At 36.4% G+C, this 17,380-nt stretch overlaps 1 protein-coding gene across 4 annotated transcripts in view; it reads right to left on the minus strand.

Annotated features, from left to right (window-relative positions):
- The window catches only part of LOC106872779 (V-type proton ATPase 116 kDa subunit a 1), a 47,707-nt gene that overhangs the window by 11,931 nt on the left and 18,396 nt on the right, over positions 1–17,380 (minus strand). For 3 of the 4 annotated variants that reach the window (XM_089363333.1, XM_014919878.3, XM_052972694.2), the window contains exons 6-15: positions 15,396–15,490; positions 14,411–14,537; positions 14,012–14,094; positions 12,057–12,150; positions 8,248–8,460; positions 6,341–6,491; positions 5,182–5,318; positions 3,545–3,681; positions 1,935–2,025; positions 584–702 (exon numbers count right to left, since the gene is read on the minus strand). In XM_089363333.1, the coding sequence (XP_089219459.1) occupies positions 584–702; positions 1,935–2,025; positions 3,545–3,681; positions 5,182–5,318; positions 6,341–6,491; positions 8,248–8,460; positions 12,057–12,150; positions 14,012–14,094; positions 14,411–14,537; positions 15,396–15,490 (1,247 nt within the window). The remainder of the gene's footprint in view (positions 1–583; positions 703–1,934; positions 2,026–3,544; positions 3,682–5,181; positions 5,319–6,340; positions 6,492–8,247; positions 8,461–12,056; positions 12,151–14,011; positions 14,095–14,410; positions 14,538–15,395; positions 15,491–17,380) is intronic. The other variant, XM_089363342.1, reaches the window with a different exon arrangement.

The raw sequence follows: 17,380 nt of genomic DNA on the forward strand, positions 1-17,380 counted from the left end.
AAGCTACTTATTATGATCAGGGAAAATGTTAATAAATGCTTATTGTTATCAAGATTTGAATGCTATTTCTAACAAATCAGGTGACCATATTGAGGCTCTCTTATTGGCAACCCTGGCAGAATAAAAATTTAATTTATTCATTCCAAGGAAATTCAACCTGGACTAAGATAAGCATAAGATAAGAATCCAAGTTGCAAAAAAAAGTTTATTATAGAAAAGTAACATGATCTGACTAGGTTGACTGGTACCATAACCTTTGAAGATCAATAAAGTTACTCTAATTAGCAATGCTTGATTTTTATAAACCAAACCCTTAATTACTGGTTGAAATATATCCCTTGACAATATGATTTATCACCATCACTGTGCAAAGCAGTTCGTAGTGACAAGCTAGGGACCACAATTTCTAATCACTGGGTAAACAGAATATTATTGTAGTCATATTTTTATTCTCATGGCAGAAAGTGGCTTAGATGTGAATTAACATAATTAAAGTTAATAAGACTATTATATATAGTTTATGACATCAATACAAAAAAATTTTTTTATGCAAATAGTTTAAGTTTTTTGCTCTGTCACTTACAGATTATTTATCAAACTGAGGAAAACACCAAACAGCATGTGAATAACAGCAATTACCACAGACATCTTCATTTTGTATGAATTTGTAAATGACAGTTTGTTTTTAGTCATTTGCCAAATCTGAAAAACAAAACATTAACTTAATAATAATAATAATTTCTACTAAAGGCTCAAGGTCCGATATTTTTGGAGAGGGAACTAGTCGATTATATCGACCCCAGTACTTCACTGGTACTTAATTTATCAACCCTGAAAGGATGAAAGGCAAAGCCGATCTCTCATCCTTTCAAGGTCGATAAATTAAGTACCAGTGAAACACTGGGGTTGATGTAACTGACTTGTCCCCTTCCCCAAAATAATAATGATGATGATGATGATGATATCAAATTTTGGCACAAGGCCAGCAATTTCAGGGGAGGAGGTAAGTTGATTACATCGACCCTAGGGCTCAACGGGTACTTATTTTATCAACTCTGACAGGATGAAAGGCAAAGTCAATCCCAATGGCATTTGAACTCTAAATGTAAAGCCAGAAGAAATGCTGCTAAGCATTTTGTCCAATGCACTAAGAGTCCTTCCAGTTTGAGCCTTGATAATAATAATCCTTTCTACTATAGGTACAACGCCTGAAATTTGTGGGGAGGGGTTAGTTGATTACATTGACTCCAGTGTTTCACTGGTACTTAATTTATTGACCTCGAAAGGATGAAAGGCAAAGTCAACCTCACCAGAATTTGAACTCAGAACATAAAGTCAGATGAAATGCCGGTAAGCAATTTGCCCAGTGTGCTAATGATTTTGCTAGCACACCACCTTAAATAATAATAAGCTTATTGTATACAGAGCTCAGGTGCACTATTTATCAGGAAAAAAATTAAAGAGGCAACAGAAAATTGCTATAAATCAAGTAAAGATAATGAGATAGAGATGATAGCCTAAAGTACAGGCATAATACACAGGATAAAAACAAAAAGACAGAAAAGTGAACAGCAAATGAGCCATAAAGAAGAAAGTGTCCATAGGTACATCAGAAGTAATGTTGGTAAATTTCAGGAAGTTGACAGCTATCAACTAATGTGGGTAGCTTATTCCATGCTTCAAAATTCTAACAACACTGATATTGTGTCTTGTGATATTGCGCCTTGTGATATTTCAAAATAACTACAGCAACCATAGTTAAGTTTACATTATAAAATACAAACATAGGGTTTACAAATTCAGAGAAAATACAGTATAAAAATATTGGATTTACAATTAAGAGCTTCCATCAATCTTCTTTTTTTTTAAATCTGACTAGCTTCAGAAAATTCAAAAAATAACAAAAATGTCAGAAATAAAAAGAAATAACTCACAGGATCTAAACCAAATGGATAAGGCTCTCCTGTAGCAAATGTGTTATTTGGATCAAACTGGAGTAGAGTGTTCTGTGCCATTGTTGAATTACTGCACATAAAGAAAAAGAAAAACATTACTAGTGGTTTAAAAATATAGAGTTTGGACTCATTGAATTTTGTTAAAAGGTATATTATATCTTTAGGATCTGCAAAGGTTACAAAGAAACAAAGTGAATATTCACTGCTGGATGTGTAATACTAATGTGCATGAATGACAAAGCACAAATGAGCCGAGAGAAAAAGTTGAACATAAAGTAAGCATAAGTGTGACTGTGTGGTAAGAAGCTTGCTTTCCAACAACATGGCTCCAGGTCCAGTCCTACTGTGTGGCACCTTGGGCAAGTGTCTAATATAGCCTCAGGCCAACCAAAGCCTTGTTAGTGGATTTTGTTGGTGGAAACTGAAAGAATCCAGTCGTGTGTGTGTCCATCCAACCACCACTTGACAACTAGTGCTGGTCTGTTTACATTCCTGTAACTTAGCTGTTCGGCAAAAGAGACTGGTAAAATATGTACCAGGCTTAAAAAAATAAGTACTGGGGTAGATTCATTTGACTAAAAAATTATCTTGGGCAGTGCCCCAACATGGCCACAGTCTAATGACTGGAACAAGATAACATTCAAGTGTAGCATATAAAAGAGAAGACTGCATTATATGGGCATGTGATGTTGGATCCTGTCAAATCTGTTCGACCCATGCCAAGCATGGAAAGCAGATATGAAGAGGAAGATAACAATATTCACTTACAGGAAATAACTCAAGTAAACCAATAGCAAGGAGTAAGATAAATGTATTGAATGATGCAGGAGTGGCTGTGTGGTAAGTAGCTTGCTTACCAACCACATGGTTCTGGGTTCAATCCCACTGCGTGGCACCTTGGGCAAGTGTCTTCTACTATAGCCTTGGGCTGACCAAAGCCTTGTGAGTGGATTTGGTAGACGGAAACTGAAAGAAGCCCATCGTATATATGTGTTTGTGTGTGTGTGTGTGTGTGTGTTTGTCCCCACAACATTGCTTGACAACCGATGCTGGTGTGTTTACGTCCCCGTAACTTAGCGGTTCGGCAAAAGAGACTGATAGAATAAGTACCAAAGAATAAGTCCTGGGGTTGATTTGCTCGACTATAGGCGGTGCTCCAGCATGGCTGCAGTCAAATGACTGAAGCAAGTAAAAGAGTAACCACATTGCTCAAGTTCAGTCACACTGCAGGGCACCTTGCACAATTGTCTTCTGCTATAGCCCCAGGCTGATCAAAGCCTTGTGAGTGGATTTGGTTGACGGAAACTGAAATAAGCCTGTTATATGAGTGTATGTGTATGTATGTTTGTGCCTCCTTGCCTTGAGCTCAATTGATAGTTGTATATGATTGTCACTGTCATACAAGCAGAGTCATTCATTTCCAATACACTGCAAGACTATATCTGTCCATGGGGAAATATTACCTTGCTTGGAAACAAGTGAGGGTTGGCAACAGGAAGATCTGCCTCAATAAACTCTGTCCAATCCATGTAAGCTTGGAAAAGTGGATGCTAAAATGATGATGTTGATAAATCCAAGAGAAAACTCACCTATATGAAGAATGCCAAGATGTACCAAATATATTGAAAGATTTAGAATAGCAATCATTATAGATTAGTCCAGTGTACATAGCAAACAATCCCATCAACATTATAATGTAACGACCTCCAAAGAAGGTGTTGAATATCTGAAAGAAAGAAAAAACAAATATAAACAAAATAAGTTATATTTTGGCATTTAAATTAGCAAATGTCAAAGTCAGTCTCAAAGGATTATTGGCAAACTTGAAATGATAACGTTTGCTTTTCTCATGACCAATTCTACCTAAGACATTCAAGAGTAGAAAGTGAAAAATAAACTTGTCTTCCACTATTGAAAAGTTATACAAAAAAACTTTACAGAGAAGTTTTAATCATTGTGTTATTGTATAATAAATATATCCCATAATAAAAATTAATATTTTAACAATCAATATTAAGAAGTAGCAAGGCAGCAACCTGGCAGAATTGTTAACACACCAGGCAAAATGCTTAGCAGCATTTCATCCATCTTTATTTTCTGAGTTCAAATTCCATCAGGGTTGACTTTGCTGTTCATCCTTTCGGGATTAATAAAATAAGTGCCAGTTGAGCACTGGGGCCAATGTAATCGACTAGCCTCCTACCACCAAAATTCAGGTCTTGTGCCTTTAGTAGAAAGGAATATTAGGGAGTAGTAAAGTCATTGGAAGTTTTTAAATCTTGGATTTTTCATTAAAAGCCTGAACAGAACAAGGTACTTAATGTTAGTTTAATAATAAATTAGCTTGAATTTTTGGCACAAGGCCAGTCATTTCAGGGAGGGAGTAAGTCAATTACCCCCTGTAAAATAGGTATGATAGTTGTCCTAGAGACTTTAGTCTCTCTCTATCACCTTTCAACAGCATTATATATGAAGAGACAATAGAACAATTAACAACATAATAAAAAGGCTTTATTTATGATGATGCTTGGTTTCACAATTCCTGTCATTCAGCTTAGCAGCCGCTGATTAAGTTGTGGTTTGGTAATGGAAGGTTAAGGGCTTCCTTGATGCCTGCCAGAGAAGCAAGTAGCTATCACCATCGAAGGCATCGTGGTGAAGAGTGCTTCGTGGAGGAGCGAGGTGTTGTCACGTCGAAGGTCTCAGGCTCAACTCCGCTGAGAAAATGAAACTCACTGTTTAAGTACGAGTTTTACTACGCATGCGCAACTTGAGAGGCTTCCGGTGGTGAAGTCCCCTGCGCATGCGCAGAATAGTACTTCCTCAATGGTGGCTATAATTTTGTGCCACTACAATGGCTCCCCCCCCCCCCCCCGAGTGCATAGCACGAATAAGGAAAGGATTGTAGTGGGCGCCTGAAACAAGATGCGGCTATGGTAATTATTTTATCAACCCTAAAAGGTTGAAAGGCAAAAATCAACCCCAGCAGCACTTGAGCTCAGTACACAAAGAGGCAAGAAATGTCACTAAGCATTTTGTCCAGCACAGTAATGATTTTGCCAGATCACCACCCTAATTTAATAATAGTTAAAATAGTTTTTACAATTCTCATATTAAGCATTTAATTTAAAATGGAGATGCTTGAAAAATATGCAAATTACAGACAAAGGAACAAAAGAAAAAAGAAATTTATCAAATAAACTACTATAAAAATAGAATATCTCACTTCGTTGTCACCTTTTCCAGACAATTTATTTTCTAAGAGAACCAGTGTCAGACCAAAGAGAAACAGAAGAAAACCATGACCAGTATCACCAAACATTACTCCAAACAAAAACGGAAAAGTGATCACAGTATACAGAGCTGCAAAGACAAAATATGTACAAAATAGTGAGCATACATGTATATAAGTCAAGGTGCCATCCTTAGAAAAACAACTCTCAATCAACACAACCTTATATCAAACACATTAAACAATACACACTAAAAAAAAAAAATATATTTAAAACTTTTATATACCTGATAAAATTTGCTCATTTGATTATTAGTTACCATACCAATGTACACATACACACACTATCAACTAAGCCAAACTATAAACACTAAAACTGTTCTTTATTAGGTGGGTTTTTTTTCAAATAAATTAGAGTTTACAGAGACAAAAATAGTGATGATAAATTTCAAGGGACAAGTTTACCTAGCACATATTAAGGAAGAGAAGAAGGAGAGATGGAGAGAGAAAACAATGGGGTGGGAAAGGCAAAGTGATAAAAAAAAAAAGAAGAGAAAAATGGTGAAAAAAAACAGAAAAAAGTGTTGGAAGAAGGTCAAAAGGAAAAGAAATAAAAGAGAGACAACTAAAGAAAAAGGAAAAAAAGAAAGAAAAATTAAAAATACAGAAAAGGAGACAGAAGACCAAAAAATGATTGAGGATGGGTTTAACTTTCCTAATGTAATATTATCAAGAAAATATATTAAAGCAAGTCTGAAGCCTAGTTTCAAACTATTTTGAAACAAATAAGGATCCAGCAATAGGTTTAGCCCTTTAATTTTTAAACTAGTCATATCCAACCCAAATATTCTACATGTTTTATGTTCAAGATCTAGCCTCTTGCACCTACCCTACAAAGTCATTCTAAAAATAAAAGACAATCACATCATCCAAGTCTCGAAATTAGGAAATAATGTATCATTAATTCAAACAATGTATCATTAATTCAAAACAATGTGAATAAATAAGTATTACATTTGACAGAATAATCCGAATGCTAAAGGATTCGAACTCATTCATTCAAGTACCCAAGTTTACTTACTAATTTTTCTTTTTTTATTATTAATTTTTATATTTTGTCACATTTGTTCTGGAAAAATGTGTTTTAGATTACCTGGATTCACTTCTCCATAATCTGCAATACCATATGCATCAACAATTGCTTGAAAACCACTGGTGAATTTATTGTTTTGTATGTAGGTTGGAGGGTTCTCAATTGTTTGCATTCGATGCAAAATATTTGGAGCATGACTACTGCTTACTTCCTATTGAAAACAAAAATTCAAAAATAAACTCACAATTTTAATATCTAAAAACAGACAGGAGTAAAGTATAAAAATAATTATTTCTATTCTTAGTTTCAAAAATTAAAATTTCTTTTAAAAATAAATATATTTTTCCTTTCCAAATTTCTAGCAAGCTGCACGAAGACCTCACTAGTACTAGTGGCACTAGATAAAACACCCAGAACTTGCAGTAGTTGGCATTGAGAACATCCAATCATAGAAACTATGTCAAAGTAGACAGTGGAGCACAACACATTCCTTGATGAAGATGTTGCATATTGGCATGGACGTGTTGGATTCTGTCAAACCATACAACCCATCATTTAACGTCCATTCTCCATGTTGGCATGGGCTGGAGAGTTTGACAAGAGTTGGCCAGTTGAAGTGCTGTCCGGACTCCATTTGCTTGTTTTGGCCTTCCTAGATGATGATACATGTCCCTTGTTTTCAAACCAATTTTCCATATTGGCATAGGGTGGGCAGGTTTCATCACTTGACAATTTTTCGTCATCTGGCACATACAGTAACACAGAAAACCAGCCAAATTTGTTGTCTGAGTCAGATGCTGAGTCTCAAGGAGGAGATGACAAAGGATCAAGATGGTTGGCAATTTGTTATACTCAAGAAGATGCATCATCCATAACAGCATAAATGAAGTCCCCAAACCATCTTGGTTATGTTTGCTCGTGCAGGAGCCCTGTACCACCACCTTTCTACCTTGTCAAGCATTTCCCACAGTTTTTCCTTCACTTACCCCCCCCCCCATTCTTATCCCTTCCCCCATCCTCCAGTTATTTCTCCTCTCTCTCCCTTGCCATACTTCATCTTAATACCTCTCATATCTGCTACTATTCCCAGCGCCCTCTCCTGTCTACCACCATGCCCACTGACCATACCACCCTTACGTACCTCTACATCTCTCTCCCCACCACTCCTAGATGTCGCTCATCATGCCCATTTCCCAATCTATCATCCCTGAGCCACTCATCTCTCTCATCTGACTCCCTCCACCACCACCATTGATATTTCCAATATTTCCATTCAAACTGCTCCTCTACTCATAACTGCTTCACCCCTGATCTACTGTTGGTACACATGCCATTTAAGGGAGACTTTTCCCCCTTTTCTTGTTCTTTCCTGTCTTGCAAGTTACTCGGCAACCTCACTGGTGCCAGTGGTACAAAACAAAGCACCTAGTATCCATTGTAAAACAGTTGACACTAGGAAAGACATCCAGTCATAGAAACAGTGATACAGAGCCAAAGTTGATATGGAGCACTATGCAGCTCTATTGCTAATCAGATCCTGTCAAACCATCAAACTCAATGATGATGATGATGATGAAATGAAGATGACAATGGTGGTGCTGGTGGCAGCGGTGATGATGATGATGATGCAGCAGCATTTTAACATCCACTTTTCCATGCTTGCATGAATTAGATTAGTATGTTTAAATAGATTTTCTACAATCAGATGCTCTGCCTATCACCAACCCTTACCCGTTTCCAAGAAAGTTAATATTTCTCTTAGTCTTTTAAACTATGTTAGTACAATGGCTTGACATGTTTTCACAGAAGATTACAAACAAACAATCTTGCTTGCATAATAATAACATTTGTTCACAACTGATGTTAAAACAAAGAGACAAATACACACACACACACACACACACACACACACACACTAAATTAAATTTATGAACTAATAATTTTGATAATATTAATGGTAATATTACTTTGCCATGTTCTAAGGCAGCTTGAACTTTCTCTAAGGCAATCACTGGAGTCCAACCTTCAGCAATGAGACTGTTATGAGAAACATCAAAATTAAACATGTTCAAGGTGTGGTAGATTGCTTTGATCTTCTCCACTTTGGTCCGCCACACATAAAGCTCTTTCTTGGCATTTGTCAAAACACGGATTCGATGCTCTTTAGTTTGTGCAAGAACCTGTAAATAAATTGATAAGTCTATATGTAGGTATACATGGAGGTGTCTTGTTTTTTGTGCATCTTTTTTATCATCATTATTCATAAGGATATGGGCTTTGCTTAACTCCATTACCATATTTCTGTGTTAATATATATGCCTTTGTTTCAATTAATTTTTAAAATCATGAAGAATTTAGTAAAATAACTTTGTTGTTATTAATCTAGTGTTTGGAACACAAATTAACAAGAAATTTTAATGGAAAATTATAATTTAGATCATTTTAAAATAGGAAGTTTGTATCCTGGAAACAAGGACAACCTCAAGTAGATTGGTATCAAAAGGGGTAAAGTCATTAGTGATGAGATATCTTAGATCAGATATAAACCAATGAACTGATTTGATTGATCTGAAGTCGAAATAATAAGAGATTACTGGAATGAAAAAAGATAGGTGAAGGAAAATAGTTTTACAAGGCAGTCATTCTTGGAATGAAAGCTAGTATAGGGTTTGAGGAAAAATAATACAAGTGCCATTTTCACATAATTCTTGCTTCATAAAGATCTAAATTTCTTAATCTCATTACATGATTTATAGCTAAAACATAGAACTATTTTAAAATGTGAGAATTTTAAATGCAAAAGAACAAATATACACAACTAATCATCATCATCATCATCATCATCGTTTAACGTCCGCTTTCCATGCTAGCATGGGTTGGACGATTTGACTGAGGACTGGTGAAACCGGATGGCAACACCAGGCTCCAGTCTGATTTGGCAGAGTTTCTACAGCTGGATGCCCTTCCTAACGCCAACCACTCAGAGAGTGTAGTGGGTGCTTTTACGTGTCACCCGCACGAAAACGGCCACGCTCGAAATGGTGTCTTTTATGTGCCACCCGCACAAGCCAGTCCAGGGGCACTGGCAACGATCTCGCTCGAAAATCCTACAGGAGCCAGTCAGGCGGTACTGGCAACGGCCACGCTCAAAATGGTGCATCTCATGTGCCACCCGCACAAGAACCAGTCCAGGGGCACTGGCAACGATCTTACTTGGCTTGCCGGGTCTTCTCACGCACAGCCCATTTCCAAAGGTCTCGGTCCGTAGTCATCGCCTCGGTGAGGCCCAATGTACGAAGGTCTTGCCTCACCACCTCAGCCCAGGTCTTCCTGGGCCTACCTCTTCCACGGGTTCCCTCAACTGTTAGGGTGTGGCACTTTTTCACGCAGCTATCCTCCTCCATTCTCACCACATGTCCATACCAGCGCAATCGTCTCTCTTGCACGCCACAACTGATGCTTCTAATGTTCAGCTTTTCTCTCAAGATACTTACACTCTGACGGGTATTCACATTGACATTACACATCCAACGGAGCATACTGGCTTCATTCCTTGCGAGCTTACGTATGTCCTCAGCAGTTACAGCCCATGTTTCACTGCCATGTAGCATGGTTGTTCGTACGCATGCGTCATACAGTCTGCCTTTTACTCTGAGTGAGAGTCCCTTTGTCGCCAGCAGGGGTAAGAGCTCTCTAAACTTTGCCCAGGCTATTCTTATTCTAGCAGCTACACTTTCAGCGCACCCACCCCCACTACTAACTTGGTCGCCCAGATAGCGGAAGCTATCGACTACCTCTAGTTTTTCACCCTGGAATGAGATAGAAGTTTTTTCCTGTTTGTTTGCAGTCTTTATTGCACCTGAACATCTGCCACAAACAAAAACTAACTTGCTAGTTAACCTGCCTTTGATGTTGCTGCACCTCTTATGTGTCCATAGCTTGCACCGGGTACATCTTATAGAGTTACTACCTACTCCTTTTCTACATACTGAGCAGGGCCATCTACCTGAAGGGGTTTGTGTTTTATCTACCTTCCTACTTATTAGGATTTTGGTTTTAGCTAGGTTGACTCTAAGGCCCTTCAATTCTAGACCTTGCTTCCACACCTGAAACTTCTCCTCTAGTTCTGATAGTGACTCCGCAATTAGGGCAAGGTCATCAGCATAGAGGAGCTCCCAGGGGCAACCTGTCTTGAACTCCTCTGTGATTGCCTGGAGGACTATGGTAAATAATAGGGGGCTGAGGACGGAACCTTGGTGGACCCCTACCTCTACCCGGAATTCATTGCTGTACTCATTTCCAACCCTCACCTTACTGGCCGCATCTCTGTACATGGCTCGCACAGCTCTCACTAGCCATTCTTCTATCCCAAGTTTCCTCATTGACCACCAGATAAGGGATCGGGGGACCCTGTCAAAGGCTTTCTCCATGTCAACGAAAGCCAGGTACAGAGGTTTATCCTTGGCTAGGTATTTCTCTTGCAACTGTCTCACTAGAAATAAGGCATCAGTAGTGCTTTTACCTGGCACGAACCCAAACTGCATCTCATCTAAATTGATTCGCTCCCTAATTAGTTGGGCTATGACCCTCTCTGTAACTTTCATAACCTGATCTAACAGCTTGATGCCTCTGTAATTATTTGTATCTAAAGCGTCCCCTTTACCTTTGTAGCAGTTGACTATGATGCTGCTACACCAGTCATAGGGTATGACTCCTTCGTGTATCACCTGGTTCGTAATACGGGTGACTAGGCTATAGCCAACACTGCCAGATATTTTGAGCATCTCTGCAGTGATTCCTGATGGGCCGGGGGCTTTCCCGGTCTTCATACTCTTAATTGCTTTATCTACCCTGGTACTATCAACTCGGATAGCTGGTCCCTCTATTGGGTCGACATAAGGCAGGCTCTCTTTCTCCCATTCATTCTCTTTATTAAGCAATCTATCGTAGTGGCATCTCCAGACCTCTTTCTTTGCATCCTCATTTAATGCAAGCGTACCATCATCCATGCGAACACATTTCTCTCCTACAACATCACTATTCTCTCTCCTACACTGTCTTGCAACCCGAAATACCTCGAGTCTTTGGTCCTCACGGCGCAGAACATTGGCAAATCTTTCCTTATCTGCTTCCCCTCTGGCTAAATAAACCTGTCGCCTAGCCTCCCTTCTGGCACATTGGTACAATTCCCTGCTACCACCGTTCTTCCAGTCCTTCCAAGCTTGTTTCTTTTGTCTAATAGCCCTGTCTACCTCCTTGTTCCACCACCACGTTACTCTGGGTTGGGAGGGGACCTTACACCACCCACAAATCTGGTCGGTGGCTTTCAACAGGTTGTCCCGCAGAAATCTCCAATTGTCTTCCACGTTGTATGATGCTATATCCCCTTCTATTTCGTTAAATGCTTCAAGTAACTTGTCTCTAAGTCTCTGTCCGTTTGCAGGGTCTTTAAGCTTCCACACCCTTCTTCTCCAAGCCTGTCTAATTCTGGGCACCCATTTTGCCTTGATCCCAAAGTCGCTAACTACTAATCTATGTTGTGGGGTACATTCTTCGCCAGGGTAGGTTTTGGCATTTATAAGCCGCCCTCTTTCCCTATTTCTGGCGAGGATGTAGTCGATTTGGCTAGAGTGTCTGCCGGAGCGGTAGGTGACTAGGTGACTGGCAGGTTTCCTGAAGTTGGTATTGCAGACCATAAGATTGGTTGCATCACAGAACTCCAGCAGTAATTAACTATCTTTAATTATAGAGTCAATATTATTTTAAACATACTTACAATATTTAAGTCTAGCAAACGATTTGTGACTCCCGTGAGAGTTTCTTGGCGATCTTGAGCAGTGTCAGGACATGGGTAAACATTGGCATGAAAACTGAAAGTAGAATAGTTTTACTTTAACATAATGCTTTCATAATGTCTGTAGCGAAAATATGATATTCATAGGAACAGCCATTGAGAGAAAATACATGTCTAATTCAGTGCCTAATGTTTCTTCAAATATAAATTCTACTAAGAGTCAACTAAGTGTCTTTTTCTATAGAGGATCAAGTATGTATCAAGAGAAAATTCAATCAAATAGCATCTCTTTGTGCCTAACTATAATGAAGTTCTTATAATCATTAGTTTTCCATTTATTTCTTCATGCTGATCAGCAACAGGAGATTGAGACTACATCTACAAGTGATTAAAATCAATATATCTTTCCATTTAAGGCAGCTTTTATAAGAATGAATGTTTATTCGATGAAAGACCCTCTGATTCAATTATATGTTATATAGATGGTAAAACACATGACTACTATCATTGCTGAGGGCTGTGGATGGAAGAATTAGTACACTCACTAGACAACAGGTCTTGTGATATCCAGTTATATACTTTACCTTTTTACTTCTGGGGTTAGTAAAATAACCATCAAGTACTAAATTGAAGACATCCCTTTGCAAAAATCTGTTGGCTTGTGTCAAAATTAGAAATCTCCATTATCCTTATTCCCACATACATTAAATACTGTCCATTTGCCAAGTAGATATTTACCATTATAGAAAATAAAGGATAGTTATGATAATAAAATTTCTATTTCCATCTCCTGAATATTTTCTTTTACTGGGTTAATATAAAAAAAAAAAAATCACTGAGCGTGTCAATGGCGTACTGGACTGCTGGCCAAAAGAGCCAGTTTATATCATGTTACTGTCAGTGTTTTGACCATGATCAACTTGCAAATGACTCAGTCTATCAAGCTGCAAGTTGGTACCATATGTGTGTAAAGCCCACCATGGTAAGAAGTACAATCATCAGTGTTTCATTAACATGCAATGCAAAGTTCAAATCATAGCATAGGTAAATCCAGAATACAGGAGTTCAACTAAGTTAATTTTCATCTAAATAACCTACATGAAGACAAAGCCTTTAGTAGTGCTTAACCACCCAAAGGTATATACAAACTGATATAGAACAATAGGGTAAAGAAATTGAAGAGGAAGACTAAATAAATTTAATGCATCGCTAATAGAAATAAAAACATGGATTCATGTTTATACTTTTCATGCTCATATTTTTCCAGATCATTTTAATTTACATGATTTAGAAGAGGAAAGCAGTGCCTGTGATCTTTTTCAGAGCCGTCAAAATAGTGGAAAGAAGTTATCATAAGACCAGAAACCTTGCCCAAATGGTTGCATTGAAATGTACTTGGCTAAAAGGCATCCAAGGGCTTGGAAAGGGTGTTAAACTTGATGACAGATTAAATCTACCACCTAACAATAGGACTTCATACACTTTCTAACAAATCTCACTCACAAAGTTTTGGCAACCTGAGTCTATGATAAAAAAGCACATATCTAAGGTACCATACAGAGATAGAAACTGAAACCACAGATTTACAAACTAAACTTTTTAATTACAAGGTCATGCTTACATTCCTCATATATTCCATGAGAGAATATCACAAACATTTTCTAATAGGACTGTTAGAAAACTGCTATAAAATACTTAGTTTTTGCCATTAACAATAGCCCTCTCATGGGATATATCAAAGCAAATAGTTTTTGTATAATAAATTTTGTGAAGGAAGACTGGTTTCCTTTATGAATATGACAATCTATATTTGTACACACATACAATGGAGATCTAGTCAAGATCATTTTTGATAATACTGTCTATATACATATAGGAAGATTCTATAAGCTCTAAAGTTGTAAAGAAGGAAAATGATAATAAATTTACTGATTTACCCTTCACAGATTTTACGAACTCTGTTCTTCAACTGTTCTCCTTGATAAAACACGATGAAAACATTTTTCCTAATTTCATCACCCTGTGAAGAAAATAAATTACAATATAAGCAAGTATTTATAATGACATGGTAAGTGAAACACACAAACACAAAAAACTAGCATTTCTATTGTAAAAAGATGTTCTGATATTTAGAACTGCTCTCTTTGCAGAGAATTTCAATGTTACAGTTTAATATACACAAAGAAAAAGAAATCTGAAAGTATTCTTTGAGAATGAAATTTTAATTTTTTTAATGATTTTTACATTTTAAAATCTCAAATAAATGTGGATATCTATTTTCTTGCCCACCTCAATACATAATAAATTCCAGTGAAGATGGTAGTTAAAAAGCTTACTGTAACTGGGTCAATGAGAGGGTCTTTTATTTCATCAAAACGAGGGAAGACATTGCCTCTGCATGCAAACCACATCAGTCTCTCAAAAGCTGGAACTTTCTCTCGTTTTATAACTCCAGTTATGAACCTTAAATTACAGAGTAAAAGCATAGCTGTAAATTCTTATTTTATTTCCTTATAAGCATGGTAAGGAAAATCAATACTTTTGTAATAAATGGGTAACTAATCTATTTGAAGTTAAGAGCAGATGCTACAACATCTCAATATTACCACTGTATTTTATTCAGAGTTGCTCACCTTACTAAATACAACAGACATAAAAACAAATTGAAATAAATTAGCATGAATATATTTAATACAGAAACTATTTAAAAAAAACATGCAGAAATGATTATGTGGTCGGGAAAAAAAGCAATGACATACATTAGTGAATGACATAGTCACTAATATTATTTTAGTTATTTTTAACCCATTACCTCCCATAATTCTATTAACTGGAATTTTTTTATGAAACTTTGATTTCTAGCATAAAACAGCCTTAGAAACACACTGGGATGATCAAAATAACATTTCAAATAGAAATAAGCGAGAGATTGGGTGAAAAATTAGCAAACCTCATTTGAATATCAGAGAAATATACCTAGTAGATATAGCAAAAAGGTTAGATATGTGTAAATATTGACAGATAATTATGAAATTTGTAATTTTTAAGTGATCTCATATGAGATCACTGGTAGGTAATGGATTAAGAAAACTAAGGACACAACTCATGTGTGTCTCAGTCATTTTACAACCTCCTCAGTGAAGCAATAAGCTACATATTTGCCAAAGTACTGATGAATCACTAAATGTATAATGGTTGGTGTATTATTTCATTTAACATCTTAATTGCAGAGAGTATAAAAAGATAAACACTAACATAACTGTTTTTTAAATGTGAAAGGCATTCAAGTAATTAACAAACCAAAAGTATAAAACTACTTACCCAAGTTGAACAGCTGAGGTTCCAGAAGTCATGGCTGAGTTATCAGGTATCACAGAATAATGATCTTCCATGTATGTTTGAGGCTCCTGAGCATGCTGCCAGAAGGAAAATTCAACTCAGAAAAACTTCTTCAGATAAATTGTCACAAAATAAAAAACAAAATTGTTATAGTTCAAAGTCTTTTTTTAACAATTCACTATTCTGCTTTTAATTATCTTTTAAACAAATATTTTGATGGAAAAAATTCAACATGTGTGTGTCAGTATAAATTAAAAGTCTTTCTTTATTCATCATTATTTTAACATCCACTTTTTCAGGTTTATATGGGTCAGGTAGATTTATCAAGGCAGCTTTTCTACAGCTAGATACCCTTCCTGTTGCCAACACTGTTTCCAAGCAAAGTAATATTTCCCCATAGCTAGACATGCTTTTACAGAATATTGGAAATGAATGACACTGCTTGTATGACAATGACGCTCATTTACAACTATCATGCCATGTTAAGACAAGGAGAGACAAATATATTCACTCACTCATATATATTTGGCGTCTTTTAGTTTTCACCAACCAAATTCACTCATAAGGCATTGGTCAACCAGGGCTAAATCCAAAACCATGTGGTTAGAAAACAAACATCTTAATCACACAGCCACGACATGCCCATATTATTGGAAATCAACAAATTGTTGAAACAATACAGGCAAAGATGAATTGAATTTCTCTTCCATTTTTTAGACCAGAAACTACTCCAAATATCAAAAATGCTCCTCTTTCAACAAACCATATATTAAAGATGATATTCTTTTGCCAGTACATCATATTTAGTACACTTCTTTATTCATAGGAAGTTGTCAAGTTTCAACTTTGCTACAGACACTTTTTTTTTCTAGTAGTGACTATCCATTACCTAAATCAAAACAACCAAGAAATATAAAAACCTATCTAGGTATGTGGCTGGCTTTGAATATATATTTTTGATAAGACCTAGCTAGGCTAAAATGCATCTGGCAGTCTCATTAGGCATTGCTGTGATGATTTTCGTCTCCCCCTGATATATATATATATAGAGAGAGAGAGAGATTTTTAATACAAAATACCCATAAGAGATGTTATCTTTAGACAAATACCACAGTAACTTACCTGTCAATGACAAATGTACATTAAGATACATAGGTGACTATTTCATTATAAAATGTATTCTTACTTTTAACATGGTAGCATCAGAATGAGAGTTAAACTAATTAGAATTTATGACTTTAATAAGCAGAACAATTCTTAGACTGAGATGTGGGCTCATAATCATTCAACCAACTAGATTTACTAAAATGCCTTTAGTTACAACTTGACCTCTGTTTTATACATTAACAAAAGAAAGTGTTGTTTTTTTTTTTTAATCAATAAAATATTTAGCCAATCTTTAACAAAAGCAAAAGACACAGATTTTGCAGTAACAACTGCAGCAAATTTTTCTAAGTTTGTAAGTAAATAAGTTGTTTTTTTTAATCAATAATTTAACTAAAGAAATTTTTATTTAAAACTGTGTGTGCTTATAAGTTTTTAACTGTAAGAAAGCATGAGCTTGGACTGGAATCCTAAATACATTAAGACTATATAAGAGACATGATGAACTGTAAAGAAGTTAATCAAATAGAGAGCCAATATACAGGGTGTCCACAAAGTCTGGGTACATGGAGTAAATGAAATCATAACATAAACAATTAAATATAAGAAATAATAATTTCTTAAAGTATGTGTTAATCCCCATGTGGGTACATGAAGTAAATAAAATCATAGCATAAACAATTAAATATAAGAAATAATAATTCCTTAAAGTATGTGTTAATCCCCATGTACCCAGACTTTGTGGACACCCTGTAGGTTGATAATAGTTAAAGACCAAAGTATGAAACTGAAACAAATATATGTTAGGTTGTGCTGCAATTAGAGAATGTGAAGACAAGAAAAAAAAGGCAATCAAAATTTCA

The sequence above is a fragment of the Octopus bimaculoides genome, chromosome 1, assembly GCF_046866305.1.
Source record: "Octopus bimaculoides isolate indiv1 chromosome 1, ASM4686630v1, whole genome shotgun sequence".
Lineage (NCBI taxonomy): Eukaryota > Metazoa > Mollusca > Cephalopoda > Octopoda > Octopodidae > Octopus > Octopus bimaculoides.